The sequence below is a fragment of the Plectropomus leopardus genome, chromosome 5 (genome assembly GCF_026936395.1).
Source record: "Plectropomus leopardus strain MGB_pleo_1.0 chromosome 5, ASM2693639v1, whole genome shotgun sequence".
In the NCBI taxonomy this organism is placed as follows: Eukaryota; Metazoa; Chordata; class Actinopteri; order Perciformes; family Serranidae; genus Plectropomus; species Plectropomus leopardus.
The window spans coordinates 2,108,981-2,128,085 of record NC_142180.1 but is presented as its reverse complement, the minus strand read 5'-3'; the positions used below and the strand labels follow the sequence as shown (position 1 = coordinate 2,128,085).

Here is a 19,105-nt window from a genome sequence, read left to right as displayed (position 1 = left end):
ATTAAAATTTCATAAAGTTCCATTTGGGTGTAAATGATCCTGAATGCACTGAATTGAGTTTTAACAATTTCCTGTTTGGGACAGGGCTTTTGCTTTTACTGACGCTTCAGTCTGGGAAATTGGGTTTTAAATTAATGTAAAGAGTTATAATTAACCCTTTAGAAACTGGATCGACATTAGTTTTGTTGTGCTGCGTTCAGATGCCTTTCACAAGCATTTAAAGCTTTAGAACCTCAGAAAGTTGGTTTCATTTCTTTTGAAAACATTAGATAGATTAGATTATAGTTATTTATTTATCTACATATTTTGCTATTTTTTTTGTGAAGTTGCCTTCTTCCCATGTATTTGAAAAAAAATGAAAACAATTTGCTCAGGTTTTAAAGGGTTAAATTAATTTACATGGGTATTTGGTTCTTTTGTCAACACGTGGAAAGACTCAGGTTTAGTTTTCTCTTCAGTAAGTGGAAACCAGCTAGCCCAGCTTGCTAACATTCATTGTATTGTTCTCTCTTTCGTTCTTTATTTATTTATTTATATTGTCTGTTACCTGCCAAGTGCCTACAGGTGTAAATTCCTGCATATTTATATTTGTATTTTATTTGTGTTCATTAACATTCTGTGTCCCTTTTAAATAAAAAATAACATAAATAAATAGATTAGCGCTGACTTTCAATAAATGTTAATCTTGGTACAATGACCACAGTAGCTGGACGTCAAACTCCTGTACCTGTTAGGAACTCATTCATCCAGAAGTAAAAATCCTCCCATGTGCTCATAAACAGAGTGTCTAAGAAGAGGAACAGCCAGTGGTTCCTCCCCCTTTACAAGACACACAAACACACCCAGCACACACAGTCTCTCTCTCACACAGTGCTCACTAACACTGGGACCTTCAAAGCATTTAGAGCACACATGTGAAGCTCTCATCTGCTTAACTGGTGAGGTGGGCTACTGCATGTGACAGGGGGAGAGGTGAGAGAAAAAAGAAGAGGAAAATGTGAGTGGCAAAAAGTGTTGATGGTTAAAGAAAAAGGGGAAGCTGGAAAGTGTGAGGCAGAAAAAGTGAGTGTCACAGATGAACAGATAGAAGAGGAGGTTGAGTTTCCAGGAGCTGAGCGAAGAGGAGAAGGCTTTATCTGTACTTTACACGACACTTGGACTGGACTCACAAACAGCCCGGTAAGTCAGGAACACCGTGTGTGTGTATCTGTGTACGTGTGTCTGTGCTGAAGGGTGTTACTCTAAATGAAGTCTAGAATACCTTCCAGTGTTGGAGGCTACAGGTGTCAGCTTGCAGTCACAGACTAACAGAGTTAAGAGAGGTGAGAGGGGGGAGAAAACAAGCTGGATGTTTCAAGATGACAAAGTCAGACAACTAAATAGTGGATAATGTGGATAATTTTATACAATAGACAAATCTCCAAAGCACAGGGCAAGATTTAAAGGACCTGTGTTCACTCTATACTTTTGAATATATTTTATCTATGGTTTTGGTATAGAATTCATTGTTACTGTTTTTCAGAACTTTTCATATTTTTGAGTTTAAAAAAAAGATTTAAAAACAAAATTCAAGTGGGATGTCACTGATGTTGAATTTGTTTTTTTTTTTGCTCAAATCTGGCTACTAAAGAGACAGCTTTCCACACTGATCTAGGATATGAGGTTACTGTAGTTGACAACCAATGATATGGCCACACTAGTGAGAATTAAGTTGAAGTTAAAATAAGGTTTAGGGGAAAAGATGGCTCATACAAGGATGTAGAAACACTGCTTTCTGGCAGATGACTGTGTGAGGAGAGACACTGTAATGTAATTGACCTAAAGTCAAAGCTTTAATTTGACACTCTACTTGAAGTTCTGCAATCAGATCGGTGATTGAAGCAATCTTCTCTCTGGTTGGGTAACTAAATCCAAATTTGAAGGCTGTCCGTATAACTGACTCCATACAGGAGGGCAGGTACAGGGGCATAAATACAGGCAGTGCAGGTGGTGCCCATGAGGCCTATGAGGTGTGTGTGTGTTCAAAGAAGAATTTAATGTTTAATTTAAAAGTTCCCATTTATGTCATCAAAAATATTGATTTTTTTCCGTTCTTTTTGTAGAACAGTCTGATAACAAAATTGTATGTTTATTCTACATAAACTTTCAAAAATATAAATGTGGGTAGTATGTGTAGATTAACTGTAGTAAACTTCCCTCCAGCTAACCAGTGCCAAGATATAACTAACAATAACATCACCTCAGTATAACAAACTACAAAGCGTTCTGTCACATAATTAAATTCCCACCAACCATGCTGCCAAGATGGATTCAAAGAGTATACAGCAGATCGAGAGAGACCCACTCCTCTCTTTGTCTCTCAAACTCTGACCGAAATCCTATCAAAGTGTAAAACTGGGCAGTGCTGACTGAATATTAATCAAGACTATATAATGGCAATACGTATTTTTTTCACCTAAAATAATTTTAGAAACATATTTCAATGCCCCGTTTTCAATGTTGAGAATTTGAGAACAGTAAGTGGGCACCATACTGCTGCCTGCACGGTGAAAACACGGGCCGAAGAAACCGAGATCAAACAGTAAAACTAAGAAGCGCTGATCAAACATTAACTAAGATTTTTGTTCATGAAATACATTTTTCTCAACTCAAATGTTTTCAGAAACATATTTTAGCTAACTGTTTAACTGTAACACAAGATTCAGCCAGTCGTCAGTGTGTCGTACAGACAAGGAAGAATTACATCACCCACCAGCAGGAGCTTTTATTGGTTTGATGCATTATTTTAGTTGAAGATTTTCTGCCTTTGAAGCAAAAGCCAACGCCACAGTCCTTTTTCTCTTTTTCCTTTGGACATGTTGCACCAATATCACAAATATTTTTGTCATTCTAATGCAGCGACGGCCTCTTTTGGATGTGAGGGCTGTCTTTATATCAGTAAAATACTTTTTTAAATTCCACCAAGTTTCATGAAAATCAGATCCGTAGTTTTTCTGTAACTCCTGCTGATAAGCAAACCACCAAATAAAACCAAAAAGAAGAATCTTCTTGGTGGAGGCAATAAAACCAGATTTTTACTAAACCAGAAAAAATCTTAACAGAAACACAACATTCACCTTTAAATGTCAGTTTTCCTAACCTCATGAAACAGTCCTCTGATTGCCATGGAATTTGGGCATCGTGTGACAGAAAGGATGCAACAGTAGACACTTTTAATCCATCGCAGACCAGTAACATTTCATAGTTAACAGACTGTATGATTAAACTATGACCGCAGAAATATTCTACATTCCTCTAATATTTCACCCAAATGACTAATACCAGTCACTATGTAGAGAACCAAAACTATGTAAATGTCACACAGCAGAGACAGTATTCTGAATAATACTTGGTAGAAAGCATGTTATCAGTTCTCCCTGCTCTAACCTACAGCCGCTCATTTACAAGGGAAGTGGCTTGTAAACAAAGGCCAAACAGACATATGAGTTGTGGCTCCAGTTCCTGTAATTTAAACGTGGTAAGGTGAACTCATCTGCATTGTCTGCTGTTGTAAGGGGAAAAAACACTATAGTTATTTGAATTTAAGGATCCTTCAAGCATTAACATCTGCTTAGTGTCAAACATCAAAACTACTGATATCCAAATCATATATGCAACTGAGATCAAGTCCTCCCCCTAATAAACCACACTGCAGTTCTCAAGTAAGAGTCTCACATTTTAAGCTGCCCCACCTTAATGATTTGGTATCACATCCTCTGGCAGTAGGTTGGTCAAAGAAAGAGACAAGATTAAGACATTAATGAGAATATTACTTTAGTATAAAGTCTAAGCATCTTATACAGTTTGAGGAGGTAAATGGAAGGCAGAACTGTGCAGCCCAATTTTTTCCACAAGCTACCTGCAGACTTACTCAAAATTCAGTCATTATCTACTCGCCGTCATGTTGATGGAAAGTCGGGGGAAACTTTGTAGTCCACAAAACAATGGCAGAGGTTCAAAGGGAAAAGACACACTCAAAGCAAATTTTGACCAGGAATCAAACGTTAAAGGAAATTCATAATAAAACTACAAAATGTCTCCATACTACTCAACTGAAGTAATCCAAGTGTCCTGAGCCCCAACATGACAAGTTGTTTTGAAAAATCTCACTGGCGTAATGTTATTCGTGTTGTTGGGAGCCACATTCACATATGCACACTCGCGAGTGAGAGCACTGGTGTTGTGCGAGTGTGCATATGTGAATGTGGCTCCCAACAACACGAATAACATTACGCCAGTGAGATTTTTCAAAACAACTTGTCATGTTGGGGCTCAGGACACTTGGATTACTTCAGTGAGAATATTACTTTAGTATAAAGTCTAAGCATTTTATACAGTTTGAGGAAGTAAATGGCGTGCGGTATCTGCACGCCAGTGTTTACATGCTACCTGGAAGCCTCCCCCACACACAGTAATATAAAATCTGAAGGGACTTGCAAGTCTGTCTCTGTGGGGGGAAGTCTTCTGACGTGCAGATACCGCAAGCTCTTGTAAGTCTTGTGTGAATGTGAATGTGGCTCCCACACTAGGAGCTAGAGGCTAAAACATAATACCAGTGACATTTTTCAAAACAACTTGGCACTTAACTTCAGACGAGCAGTATGGAGACATTTTATGGTTTTATTATGCATTTCTTAACATCTGAATCCAAGTCACCCTTTGCTTCAGTGGTTTGGGAGATGAGTACAGCACCTTTTCCCCAAATGTTCGCCAAAATGTGTCCCTAATGTGCCAAATTAGAGAAAATTCCCTCATGTTATTCTTGACATATCATGTTCACAAGACCAAGGCAGAAATGTCACGGTGACCTTGACCTTTGACCTATGATCACAAACGTCTTATCATTTCAGCCCAAGTGGACGTTTGTCCCAAATTTGAAGAAACTACTGAGAAGCTTCTAACGTATTACTAAGAAAGTAATGGGGGTCTGACCTGTGCCTATCTGTGCTACAGCCTGCATGTTCAGTTGTAAAATAACATCACATTCTCCACTGCAGGCTGTCACTTTTGCAAAATGCACATTCTCCTATCATATTTGACTTAAATGTCAGTTTAGAAACACTAGCACACAGAAATGGAACACTGACACTACAGAAACATTTATGATTTATGAACTGATATGATGCAGACATGTTTACAGAGAATATTCTCAGAGAAACTGTTCACTATCCAAAATAACTAACTTAACGTCAGTGGTGAGAGAAGCATTCCACATATATATTCACATGCTTTACTTAAATAATAGTCAAAATACCACATTGTTAGTGTACTGTTTTAAGTTAAAGTCCAGCAATGAAATTTGAAATCTAACTTAAGAGATACGTTGCTGATATTCAACCAGCTTTGCATCATAGCAATATGTGTGAGTGGAAGTGTGGAACTGAACTGTGGTAAACGTTCCTCCATCTCACCAACATATGCCTGTTTCTCCCCCAGCAAAACTCTGCTGGATGATGCAAAACATGTCATTTGGCTGAGTTCAGCTGTCTGTTGCAGTGTTGCTCGAACTACAGGCTGTATTTTCGCAGTGTTTGTATTTCCCAGCACCCATGCTACCACCGGAACAAAGAGTATAGAAGTGCATCAAGAGAAGCCCCCAACACCTCTCTCTTTGAACTCCAGTCAAAGTGCTGCCGAGTAAAACCAAGATTATGTAACGGCACTATTTCTCTCCTAAAATGTTTGCAGAAACATGTTTGAGCTTACTTTTTGTCTATAATACGAGACTGATTGTTACCAGCCAGCTGACTTTGTGTCAAACGGACTAGTTTACATTTTGTCACCCACATGTGAGAGCCTTTCATAATATATTGTTGCGCAGTGCATTCTGGTAGTTGTAGGTTTTCTACCTTTTGAGCAAACGTGAATGCCACACTCCTTCTTTCCTTTGTTTTCTCTGGTCATGTAGCACCAATTTCCAAAGTATTTGTTTTTTTACTGCAGATACAATATTATAAAAAAGAAATCTTACGAAATGTTATTATTATTACATTATAGGTTGATGAAAGTGACACTGCTTCCTCTGTACATTGTTTTTAAACTTGAGTTATGCTGAGTATACACCGGTATCATTGGGAAAGCTCACGTGTCTTTTTTTATATTGGTACAGACTGGAGATATAAAGTACCAACAGGTTGGCAGTAGGCCTGCCATGTCTTGATCAGTATTACTGTGGTTATATTGAATGTGGCATCTTGTTAAAGTTACTGATTAAACACTAGTCTCCTGCCAGATGACAAGGTTATAACAGTTACTACCACTGTTTACAAGCATAGGGCATGTGAGAATGTTTTTACTGCAGTAAAGTATTAACACGTACCAGCGACATTATTCTGAAGTTCACTATTAATTGCTGGTAACTACAGCTGATACAATTTCAACAAAAAATCTAGAGAACAAATATCACTCAAGCAGTACAGTACTGTTAATGGTTTCCCCTTTCTATGTGGCAGAATAGTTGTTTTTTTATATATATATTTATTTAATTTTTCAGCAGACAATATCGCAAAATTAAGTTTTGAGTAATACCATGATAAGAGTCACAAACACGTTGTCATCCCAAGTCATCACATATTGCCGCTTTGCAGTGGACTTCCATATTACTTACATATTACGCTCTAGGTATCCTTTTCTGTCTGCTAGTTATGATCCAGGATGCCTCTACCATGATGTCAATGCAAGCACATGGTGGGATTATGCTGTGCGTGGTTATGCTTAGGCAACAAAAGCAACCAATGCTGGGACATAAATAAATAAAATAAATAAATAAGTGCATAAATAAATGCACACGAAAGTCTGGGGTTTGTTGGATGTATCCACTGTCCCTCCTGCTGGCCCTACAGGCAAACTCACCCTCCCTAAATCATGTTGTTTAAGGCAGCATTTCAACCTGACGCTGTCCAGCGGGGTATCATGAGTACGCGAAAAGTGGCTTTTGGTGTCAGGATCTTATGCTCTACGCACTGCAAAAGTGGCAGTATTTGATGATTATGAAATGAGAATGGGCTAGAATTCTGCCTTTATAATTTAAAGCTGGCAATGTACAAAACAGTTATGGAGGAGTAATGTGTCATGATTTTTAAGATGAATACATCATTACTACCCAACTTCTCAGAACCTTTATGATTACTATTCTTTCTTAATTATTGGATCAGATAAAATAACTCAAAATGTTGACTCTCTTTTCTTCAGCTTATACTTAAATGTGTGTGTGTGTGTGTGTGTGTGTGTGTGTGTGTGTGTGTGTCCGTATGTGTGTGAACTGAGGTGAACCCTCACACTGAACAGTGGCAGTAAAGCGAAGAGCACAAAGCAGTGTGTTGATTGCACAGCACATGGTCTAAGATCGCACTTGTGGGATGATCACCCCCACACCCTGTTATATAGAAACAGCCAGCCTCACTTCAGTCTTTACAGCAGCAGATTCAAACATGTTTCTGATAGCGGATCCTCTCACGGTATGTTTGTCCATAAGACCTCTGAATGTCAAGGCTGGGCGATGTGTTGTCAGAGCTCACTATTGTTGGCTGAACCCAGTGTTCAGTTGAAATATGCTGCTGTAGAAATATGTGTTGAGCCTATTGTGGTGGCAACATTGCACAGACATCAGCAGCTTCTCTGCTCGGGGGCTCTGTTAGGCTAAAGCCTCTCTATTATGGTTCTTTTTGCTGGGTCGGCACTTACATTCACAGCGTCCTCTGCAGAGTTAAAGGCCAGCACAGCAAACTGCCTATTTTAGGGTGTTTACAATATACAATCTACCCATCACCTTTCCTGTTTTGGTCCCAATTAGGGCTGAACAATTTAAGGAAAATACCTAATTGTATCAAACAGAATTAGAATTTTATCTTGTTTTGTTGGTAAAGAAAACATAACATGATGCAGTTGTTTGTTGTTGAGATCTATGGCCTGGAACTTCATGAGGGGGCCCACAGAGGTAACGCTAAATTACTGCTTGATAAATAATATTTTTTTCTTTCAAAAATTAAAATGTGTCTGAAAACATTAACCGGAATTCAACTTAATATTAGCAAAAGCTGAATTATTCATTGAACCCATTTTACCATAAAACTTCAAATATAAGCCTAATCTCAATTATATGACCAGTCCCTTTTACTAGCGTTACTGTGGCTACATATTTTGACATGTAAAGGCCTGTCTCAATTAGAAGCTAAGTCTTGTTACCATACCAAGTTTTTTGGAGGTGTAAAACCAGACTGTTAGCTACCCACTGGAGCTATAATTTTTTAGCTGTTTAGATCACACATACTGGTATAAAAGTCAAAACCTTTTGCAATATGGACATGCTACGCACATGGTTAGCTTGGCAGGATTCTCTAGTATTCAGTCACTCAGTGCATTTTACTGAAACCATGAACACCATAGAAGGCAGTAATACTGGCAGATTAAACAAATAACAGCCCGGGCTATTCATTAAAGTTTTACAGTATCTGTAATGGAACTTAGTTTTAAACAATATATTAAGTAGGGGGCCCTGCTTCCTAAGCTAAGGGGTCCTTGGCGTGAAAAAAATCCCCTACTATTTGGTTTTTTAATGCAACCCATTCATCACAGAGAAGTCAACCATTAAAAAATTTGACTAGCTTTATTTTGAAAAGTAAAAATGATATTTATCTGAAATCACTCAATCATGCCATTCAGACATCACAAGCATTTAAAGCTTTGAATTGTTAGAAAAGTTTCTTTCAAAAACACAGGGAAAAAGCCAAATAGCACCTTGGCATGACATTTCAAATAATTAATAAAAGGTGACAAAAAATGACCCAAAAATTAGCTTAGAGAGAGAGAGAGAGAGAGAGAGAGAGAGAGAGAGAGAGAGAGAGAGAGAGATTATTCGAAAACTATCAAACAAGAGAAGATTTCAGCGCTGGACACACAGAAAAAGAGGTCGGGGTCCCACTTCACTGTGGTTCTCTCTGCTCTCATATTTTGAACAACAATAGTCGGAAGAAGTCACGTTAAATATGAGAAGCAAAACTTACAAAGGAAATGGGAAAGATAGTCGGAGGTGACATGTTGGCCTACATCAACAGCTTTTAGTGCACGTCTCTGCCAAGAGAGTAAACAGGATGCCGTGCACTGTAGCTGAGTGTCACACAGTCACGTGGCTGAGACACAGCTGATAAAGCAATCTGCTTAGTTCAGCAGTGTTAGTGACAGAATACTCGTCTGCCCTGAGGCTGACCCCAAATTACTGGAGTTTTACGGTCAGTTGTGCTTAGTTGAACATTAGATGGTATAATACTAACTGACAGTCTAACTGAGTAATGAAGATTCAATATTTTTGTTCTTACTGAATGTGAGAGGTGTCTCTCTCAGTATCTAAGCTGAAGAGCTTTTCCTTTTATTTCCAACTGGACTGCTTCACTTTGTTATGGTGTGCAGTACAGAGGAGAACAGAAACCTGCTGTTACCAAACCAGTCGACAGGGAGCACATCTTCTCCCAGTGTGTGTTGCTGTGTGTATGCACAAGTGTGTCTTATCAGCTGGACTGAATAATTTCTGGTAATAAAGATAGCGGTGACAGTTTTGTCCAGTCAGAGAGGGCTCTCTCTGCTGTGAGTGTGCCGTAACCAAGAAAAGCATCAGTTATTTTCATCTGCACTAACACAGTTACTACAAAGGAACCTATATATGCAACAGGTGTAGGTACTAACAGCAGACAAAATGAACTGTGATCTCATAAGTACTCTGGCATGCATACAGTAATTATATGAGATGAAAAACCTAAAAAAAAAATTAAATATAATAAATATATTGAAGTAAAATAAGTTTGCTTTTAAGCTCTTTCAACTCATCTTTCAACTCCAAAGATGTAGCTCAATCAAGGACAAATGTAATTTATTATTTATTATTTTTACCTTCTACCTTCTACCTTCTTTTCTGATGGTGTATAGCTGGAATATCATATGATACAGATGAAAAGGATTGTGAATGTTTATGTAAATTAGGGCGCTAATACGTTAATCATGATGCAATTAAAGTTTATACATAAGACTTTTATTTATTTTTCTTTTTTATTTGGGGTAATTGTGATCCTATAGTCCTGTCTTTAAGAGATAGACCAGGCTGAGTTTTAAAGCCAGAGTCATGATACTGGTATGATCTGAAACTAGAAGACCTGAGGGATCCACTGCATGTCATGCCAGGGGCTGAGTAATGATCTAAAGGAAGGATACATTTTGGCAAGTAAACAACATGTCCACTTCACAGGGGTCCCTTGACCTCTGACCTCAAGATATCTGAATTCCCAGTCAAGACAATGTGGTCAGAATTGCTTTACCTTGTTAACCCTTTTAAACCTGTGGGAAAAAATGGCCTCAAAAACAAAGGAAGAAGGCAAACCCCAAAATTAGTTTAGGGAAAGTAAAAAAAAAGAGAAAAAAAAGACAATTTCTTGAAAAAAAAAATTAAAACATAAACCTAAATCTGTAACATAATTTTCAATCCATAATTATGATACATATAAATATCTGAACATTTTACCTAACTTTTTTAAGAAAAAAAAAATGAAATATACAAATGTCAATGCAATGTGCATGACATTTCTTAACAGGTTGCTCATTGCCTTTTTCCTGATGATTCTGAAGGAAATCACATCAATTTGCTCAGGGTTTAAAGGGTTAATATGAACATCAAAACTTTATAATGCAAAATAATGGAAATGTAAACATGCAATTAAAAAGCATGAGATTAATCATTTGATAGCCCTAGTACAAACATAAAAGTGAGTAACCAGCCAAAGACACACCACAAGTCCATATGGAATCACTATGAAAACCGAACCTGATTATTAGAGTAATGAGAGAACTACAAAATATAAACTATATTAAACTCATTAATAATCCCTCTAGAATATTAAAAAAGTTTTGTTACCAGAGCTACATGAGAGTTTCATTCAAATAGTGAATTATGCTGTATTACTGGATAAGAGAAGAATAATGCTATAAAGTCACAAAGAGACTGTAAGAGTAGAAGAACAACAATTATTTGTTTTTTATTCCATATTTTTAACATGACTAATTTAAACCAAAATGGGCTCCATCACGTAACTGAGAAAATGTGACTACCTGTATACACAATTAGTGATGGAACAGGCATCAACAAATCCTTAGGACAACTGTGTTGGACTCATTCAGGAGATTTTCCTTTTTTCTACACTGAACAACATCACTGCAGGGCAGGACATACAACAATACAACCTTTTCTCCTGTGTGGTCCCTCTGTGAGCTGCTAAAATCCATTCAGTCAGCAAAATTCTGCTTTTGTTTTTTCAAAAATCACTTGAAAATCTACCTCTTCTGAGTAGTTGCATAACATGCTTGTTCTATCACTTGATCCTTATCTGAATTTCTCTAAAAACTGTAAACTTTGACTGTTTTCAAAAGCTCCTTTAACTGTGGCCACTGTGTCCTCTGCAGGCATCTGTATCCCATAATCCACTGCACACTAGTCGGTTGCATTAGTTTGTCACGTATGACATGACTCTATTACTGTATCTGACCCCTTTAGTCAGGTGCTTACTGCACTGCAAATTATTTAACATGAATTATGACAATTGGTGCCCAAACTTTTTCTGCCCTTTGGAGGCTAAAACAATGTTTTAAATCATAGAAATAACATGTAATCTGAAATAATACATAATTACTCTGGCACATTATTATAGTCATTTAAGTTAAGCAACACATGAACCCAAGTCTTGCCCCAGCACCTCTAATATTTGTGTTTCATATCAGCTGATATCAGACAAGAAAAATATTGCAGTGATATTAAAGATTAAGATAAAGTCCAAACGCAACAGGAATTCCATAGAGATATTAACAGTAATACTATGGAAATATGATAGGATAATCAAATAACAGTGGTGGTGTTTCTATGAAAACATTATACGAATACTACCAAGACACAACTTTCATTCTATGTCAAATCAGATAGAGGCTCTGCTAACATTCTGGATTTTGTTCAAACCATGCATGCTATTTGCAACCAAAAAATAAGTTTTTTTGCAGGAAATATTCATATCTATACTCTTTTGGAGACTTCCAGGGGTCCCAAAACCACCTATTTTGCACTTTATTTCCAGGGTCAGTAATGAAAGCTATGAGATGTGCTTGTGTCTTTGAATCATTTGGGTCTGTATTACATTGTTTTGTCTGTTTTTCGTGGCTCTAGAAATTACAGTGCCTTGCGAAAGTATTCGGCCCCCTTGAACCTTTCAACCTTTCACCACATTTCAGGCTTCAAACATAAAGAAATAAAATTTTAATTTTTTGTCAAGAATCAACAACAAGTGGGACACAATCGTGAAGTGGAACGAAATTTATTGGATAATTTAAACTTTTTTAACAAATAAAAAACTGAAAAGTGGGGCGTGCAATATTATTCGGCCCCTTTACTTTCAATGCAGCAAACTCACTCCAGAAGTTCAGTGAGGATCTCTGAATGATCCAATGTTGTCCTAAATGACTGATGATGATAAATAGAATCCACCTGTGTGTAATCAAGTCTCCGTATAAATGCACCTGCTCTGTGATAGTCTCAGGGTTCTGTTTAAAGCGCAGAGAGCATCATGAAGACCAAGGAACACACCAGGCAGGTCCGAGATACTGTTGTGGAGGAGTTTAAAGCCGGATTTGGATACAAAAAGATTTCCCAAGCTTTAAACATCTCAAGGAGCACTGTGCAAGCAATCATATTGAAATGGAAGGAGTATCAGACCACTGCAAATCTACCAAGACCCGGCCGTCCCTCCAAACTTTCATCTCAAACAAGGAGAAAACTGATCAGAGATGCAGCCAAGAGGCCCATGATCACTCTGGATGAACTGCAGAGATCTACAGCTGAGGTAGGAGAGTCTGTCCATTGGACAACAATCAGTCGTACACTGCACAAATCTGGCCTTTATGGAAGAGTGGCAAGAAGAAAGCCATTTCTCAAAGATATCCATAAAAGTCTCGTTTAAAGTTTGCCACAAGCCACCTGGGAGACACACCAAACATGTGGAAGAAGGTGCTCTGGTCAGATGAAACCAAAATCGAACTTTTTGGCCACAATGCAAAACGATATGTTTGGCGTAAAAGCAATACAGCTCATCACCCTGAACACACCATCCCCACTGTCAAACATGGTGGTGGCAGCATCATGGTTTGGGCCTGCTTTTCTTCAGCAGGGACAGGGAAGATGGTTAAAATTGACGGGAAGATGGATGGAGCCAAATACAGGACCATTCTGGAAGAAAACCTGTTGGAGTCTGCACAAGACCTGAGACTGGGACGGAGATTTATCTTCCAACAGGACAATGATCCAAAACATAAAGCCAAATCTACAATGGAATGGTTCACAAATAAACGTATCCAGGTGTTAGAATGGCCAAGTCAAAGTCCAGACCTGAATCCAATCGAGAATCTGTGGAAAGAGCTGAAGACTGCTGTTCACAAACGCTCTCCATCCAACCTCACTGAGCTCGAGCTGTTTTGCAAGGAAGAATGGGCAAGAATTTCAGTCTCTCGATGTGCAAAACTGATAGAAACATACCCCAAGCGACTTGCAGCTGTAATTGGAACAAAAGGTGGCGCTACAAAGTATTAACGCAAGGGGGCCAAATAATATTGCACGCCCCACTTTTCAGTTTTTTATTTGTTAAAAAAGTTTAAATTACTCAATAAATTTCATTCCACTTCACGATTGTGTCCCACTTGTTGTTGATTCTTGACAAAAAATGTAAATTTGATATCTTTATGTTTGAAGCCTGAAATGTGGCGAAAGGTTGCAAGGTTCAAGGGGGCCGAATACTTTCGCAAGGCACTGTATATATCTGAAGATACTTAGCCCTTTAAATAGCTCCCTGTCTCAGTCAAAATTAAGTGTGCAAAAATGCAGATATTGCCAAATCTCAAAATTCAGCTAAAATGTTTTACAGAAATCATTTCACAGCTAAAAATAGCTTATACAAAAAGTCTGAACCAAATCTAACATGCAAACAAAAACCTTGACCTGATGTGATGACACAAAACACTGATGATTATTTGGAGACAGGGGGGATTCTTCACATTAGGGTTGCAAATTGTAAGCACTTCACTAGTAGATTATTGTTAAAATCCATCAATTGTTATTTAAAAAAAAAGAACCTTGCTTATTTCATAGCAAAAGTATTTTCTTAATCAGAGCTCACAGCAACACATTGCATATACTTTGACAGCACTGCATAGCTTATCAATTAATCAATTAAATTAGTCATATTTGATTGAATTCTTTATTACTGATCATCATCCATTAAATGTTATCATCTCTACGTTACATATTTGGTTTCTATGGGAACATTATTGGAATATTACGGCGAAAGAAGAAAATGGCACTGAATACATTTAAGTCCCTAAATAAATATAATACTGCAGACATATAATAAAAATATGATCACACAAATATCATAGAAACACCACATTGATGTTACACACTTTCTTTTTTTATAGAAATATTCTAGAATTTTGTCCTACGGTACACTACAGTCGCCTTTGCAGGCAGGCCCTGACTGCTTGCGCGGTATGGCCCAGCTGATGGCCGAGTCTCTTATATTATCTTATGCATGGTTAAGAAAAATTACCCGGGAGAGCTATGCGCGTACATATGAAGTCACCTATGTCCTCTACCTGTGGGCTCCACAATGTTAAAGGGGAGGATCAGCCCGCACCTGCTGGTGTTTTTTTTTTTTTTATTAGCAACTGGTTTTTAAAATCCTGCAGGTGCTGTCAGTTGCTATATATGATTTTATTATTTTTTTGAGGGTTTATTTGCAAGTTGTTTGCAAGGTGTTGAGCTCTTGTGGGTTGCGTTGGTGATCATACTTGCAATCTTATTTTGTACTTTGACTCTGTGAGTTTTTATTAACTGCGCCCAGATCGATCCTGTATTGAATCCCCCCCCTGTTTTTCCCTCACAGCATGATAAGATTCTGTCCCTTTTGTGAGCATGTGTTTACATGTTGCAGATTTGCGTAACAGTCTACAGAAGACCTGTAATGAAAACAGACCTCTGGTGCAAATAAGTGAATTAATTTGGAGCTTAAATGCTAAAAAATATACTAATATTATAAAAACAGAAAAATAATATGCAACTACTGTGTTAAATGACTGTCAAACACTGTCACTGTCAAACACAAATACCAAAATGTTCTAGCTTCTTAGATTTGGTGCTTTTATTCTCATTTTAGACAAATATATATATATTTACATTTAAATCCCTTTTGTAAATTGATTTTTTTAGGGTTTGGACTTTTGGCCTGACAAAACAAGTCTTTTGAAGTCCCCACACCTTGGGCCCTGGAAAATCATGACATTTTTATAATTATATTTAATATTTTATCACATGTTGTAGACTCTACAATTAATTAATCATGGAAATGAACATTAGTTGCAGCCCTAAATCTAATAAATACTGAATTTGACCTATTCCACATTTTGCTGTCCCTTGAATCAAGGCTGCCACTAATGATTATTTTTATTATCAATTATATATTTTAATGGATAAATTAATCTGTAAAATGTAATCAAAATTTTCCAGAGCCCAGATATATAATTTACAACAATATAAAACAGACAAGCTGCAGGTCGCCACACTAGAAGCTAAAACCAGCAAATATTTGCCATTTTGCTTTGATAAATCCACTTATCATTTCTACTACCTGAAAAACCATAACATGCCAAATACTGTCCTACACTGCAGTAGATGTAGTAGTCCTGTCAAGTCATCTTTAAATGTGATATTTTAAAATCCTGATCTCCTTGTATCTTTTAACATTTCACTCCAAAAAATCAGACCACAGACATAGGTTTTTTGTTTTACTTATCAGTTCACAGGTGTGATGCTGCAACACAGACAGACCCCTAGACAGATTTTTTTTGAAACAATGTAGTTTGTTTCACTGATCTTTGGGCCACTTACACACTTCTGGGATGTCAACAATAAATAGAGAATGTTATTGACATCACTACGGCTGCACCCAGGGTAATTATTTGTGTGTGTGTGTGCGCGCGTGCGTGCGTGTGTGTGTGTGTGTGTGTGCTTTCTTAACCAAAGAAGTACATGATTTCAAAAGGTTTGTGCTACTAACACTTCCTGTCATTTGTTAAGTATGTCATTTTTTCTTCAATAATGGACTGAATAGATTGTCAAATCGATAAAATGTGAGAAAATATTCCTTGGGCATTTTCCCAGATCACAATGTGTCCTTTTTTAGATGTCTTATTATATCCGACCAACAGGCCAAATTTATTTTAAAATAATACAAAACCAGCAAAAATAAGTAAATCATCCCAGTTGAGGGGCTGAAGTTAGACAGCATCCGAAATTTTCAGGTGATAGATTAAAACAATTAATCGATAAGTAAAATAGCTGGTAATAAATGTGATGAATTAATCAACTAGCTAATCATTCCAGGATGAGTGTAGTGTTTTTTCTTCTGACCTGTGTCACCTAAGCATGTATAATCTGGACTATATGACCTGACGTTACTTGTCTCTGTTTTTTTCAGGTGCCATGTGTTTGTATGACACTGACTTGATACACTGACTTACAGGAGGAGAAAGAGCACTAGGAGTTCTCAGGAGAGAAGGAAGAAAAAGCATGTTGAATTGTTTGAGCTGAAGGAGGGACACTGAGCTTTACCTGGAGCTGCTTGCAGCCTGATCACTATGAGGGAGCAGAGCTTTTGCTTTACACAGTGGAGGAATATCAGTATCAGAACAACCCAGAATGCTGAGGGCCTGACAAAGGCCTACTGGACTTGACAACCTCAAAAAAAGAGAAGCCGGATGGACGATAGAGGACATAAGGAAGACGATTAGATAGAGGAAAGTAAGGCTAGAGGCAAAGGGTGAGAAATCAGATTTGAATGGGAAGTCAAGCCTGAGAGTGAAGGTAGGCACAGATGAAATAAGAAACTCTACTATCAGAAATATAAGCAGCAGGTAGGACAGAGGAAGACACAGGTCCAGCAGACTAGCAGTCAAGGCTGATCCAGAGGATAGGCGCTGTCAGGGTTTGGAGCTCAGTAGATTCATTAGTAGTCACAATGTTCATGAACTTCCGTCGTATTCGCAAGTGCCAGTGCATGCAGCTGCTGACCACAGGCCTGGTGCTGTGTATAGTGATGGTCTGCTGGGAGGAGCTGGACCATCATGTTGTCAGCCACATGAGATCGTACACGTACCGCTACCTGGTCAACCGCTACGACTTTCTCAATTCTTCCTTCGCCATCACCTCCAACCCTCACCACAAAAAGGATGCTTCTAATGGTGCAGACGGTGGTTTACGGAACTATCCATACCTCATCAACCACCCGGATAAATGTGGTGGAGAAGGGAAAAGCCGGGATGATGTCCTTCTGCTTCTGTTTGTAAAATCATCACCAGAGAACTTTGAGCGCCGGCAGGCCATCAGGGACACATGGGGGAATGAGAGCTTTGTTTGGTCAGAGCTGCGGGCAAATGTGAGGATGGTGTTTGCCCTTGGCGTGCACCCGGATGTCCAGAAGAGATCCAGGGTGCAGAGCGCACTGCTGCACGAGGACAAGGTCTATGGAGACCTGATCCAGCAGAACTTTTTAGATACTTTCCACAACCTGACTGCCAAACTGATACTGCAGTTCCACTGGGGCCATGAGTACTGCCCTCAGGCACACTTCTTCATGTCTGCTGATGACGACATCTTCGTCCACATGCCCAATTTGGTGAAGTACCTACAGCAGCTCCTGAGTAAACAATCTGGGGCTAAAGACCTGTGGGTGGGGCATGTGCATAGAGGAGCCCCTCCAGTTCGCCGTAAAGACAGCAAATACCATGTTCCCTATGATTTGTACCCCTGGCCTTCCTACCCAGATTACACTGCTGGGGCGGGGTACGTAGTTTCAGGGGATGTGGCCGCCAAGATCTACCATGCTACTCTGATGCTGAACTCCTCCATGTATATCGATGATGTCTTTATGGGAATCTGTGCCAAGGCCATGGGTGTCTCTCCCCAGGAGCATGTGTATTTTTCAGGGGAGGGCAAAGCTCCATACCACCCATGCATCTATTACCACATGATGACATCGCACGGTCACGCCATGGATGTGCGCTTACTATGGCAGGCAGCAACAGACCCTTCAGTGTACAACAACTCCAGAGGGTTTATGGGTAATCTGTACTGCACAGCAATGAGAGTGATGCTGCTGTGTCTGCCATTTTACCAGAACACTTACTCCTGTATGGCTGCGTTTGCCTAAATGGTCTTAAGATGACACACAGACTGCTGAATGCTAAATGTACCACACAAACAAATGAAGGTACCTCACATGAAGTCTGCCATGTTTTTGCTCTGTTTCCAATATATATGCAAATATTTCACTGTTTGCTGGCTAAACCATGTATTTGCTCTCATGTAATAAAGACCAAAGCTGTTCTGTCAAGCAAACAAACGCACTCTGTTGTTCTTCAGTCTTCAGCAGGAGCAGTTTTGACTTTGTTTAAGCTAAAAAGAGAAACAACTGAGTAAACCCGCTCCACTTCTGTTTACATGAGGGCTTTTGTTTTTTTCCTCTTGTTGCCTTTGTACACACTTCCATAGACCTTTGCACTGTTGTTAACTTCTAAGGGGATTTAGCCATGTTTGGAAAGACTAATGTAGCATCTAAGCTAAATGTTACATATTATGAGTGCTGGTATCTTTGAGGCAGCTGACTGTGAATTAATCTCATGATCACCATACATGTCCCACTAAGAAGTAAATGCAACTCTTTAGATGATAAATGTGATTTTTTTTTCAAATATGAATGAACTTCTGTCATGTCATAGGTTGATAGTTGCTGCAGTTTAAAGGTCAGATAATCTGACTTTTTGAAAGTACAAGTAACCATTTTATTTTGCATTTCAATATGAGTTTCAACAGTTAGCAGATTAATCAGTTAATAAAGAGAGATAATTGCAACTACTGCATTTTGATTATATTTCCAAGCAAAGATGTTAACGAAGTGGGAATTTGCTGATTTTACTTCACTCTAATGTTAATAATTTG

General features: G+C 38.4%; 2 protein-coding genes across 5 annotated transcripts in view; one reads left to right on the top strand and one right to left on the bottom strand.

Moving 5' to 3' along the window:
* mcf2l2 (MCF.2 cell line derived transforming sequence-like 2) overlaps positions 1–19,105 on the bottom strand; it is a 204,101-nt gene that overhangs the window by 87,286 nt on the left and 97,710 nt on the right. The window lies entirely within an intron of this gene.
* LOC121962675 (lactosylceramide 1,3-N-acetyl-beta-D-glucosaminyltransferase A) lies at positions 845–19,021 on the top strand. The gene is made up of 2 exons (XM_042512923.2): positions 845–1,179; positions 16,587–19,021. Exon 2 carries the CDS (start codon positions 17,127–17,129, stop codon positions 18,315–18,317), a length of 1,191 nt encoding a protein of 396 aa, XP_042368857.2. The 5' UTR covers positions 845–1,179; positions 16,587–17,126; the 3' UTR covers positions 18,318–19,021.

Coding starts and splice junctions, on each gene's coding strand:
- LOC121962675 (XM_042512923.2), top strand. CDS start 17,127: ATGTTCATGAACTTCCGTCGTATTCGCAAGTGCCAGTGCATGCAGCTG.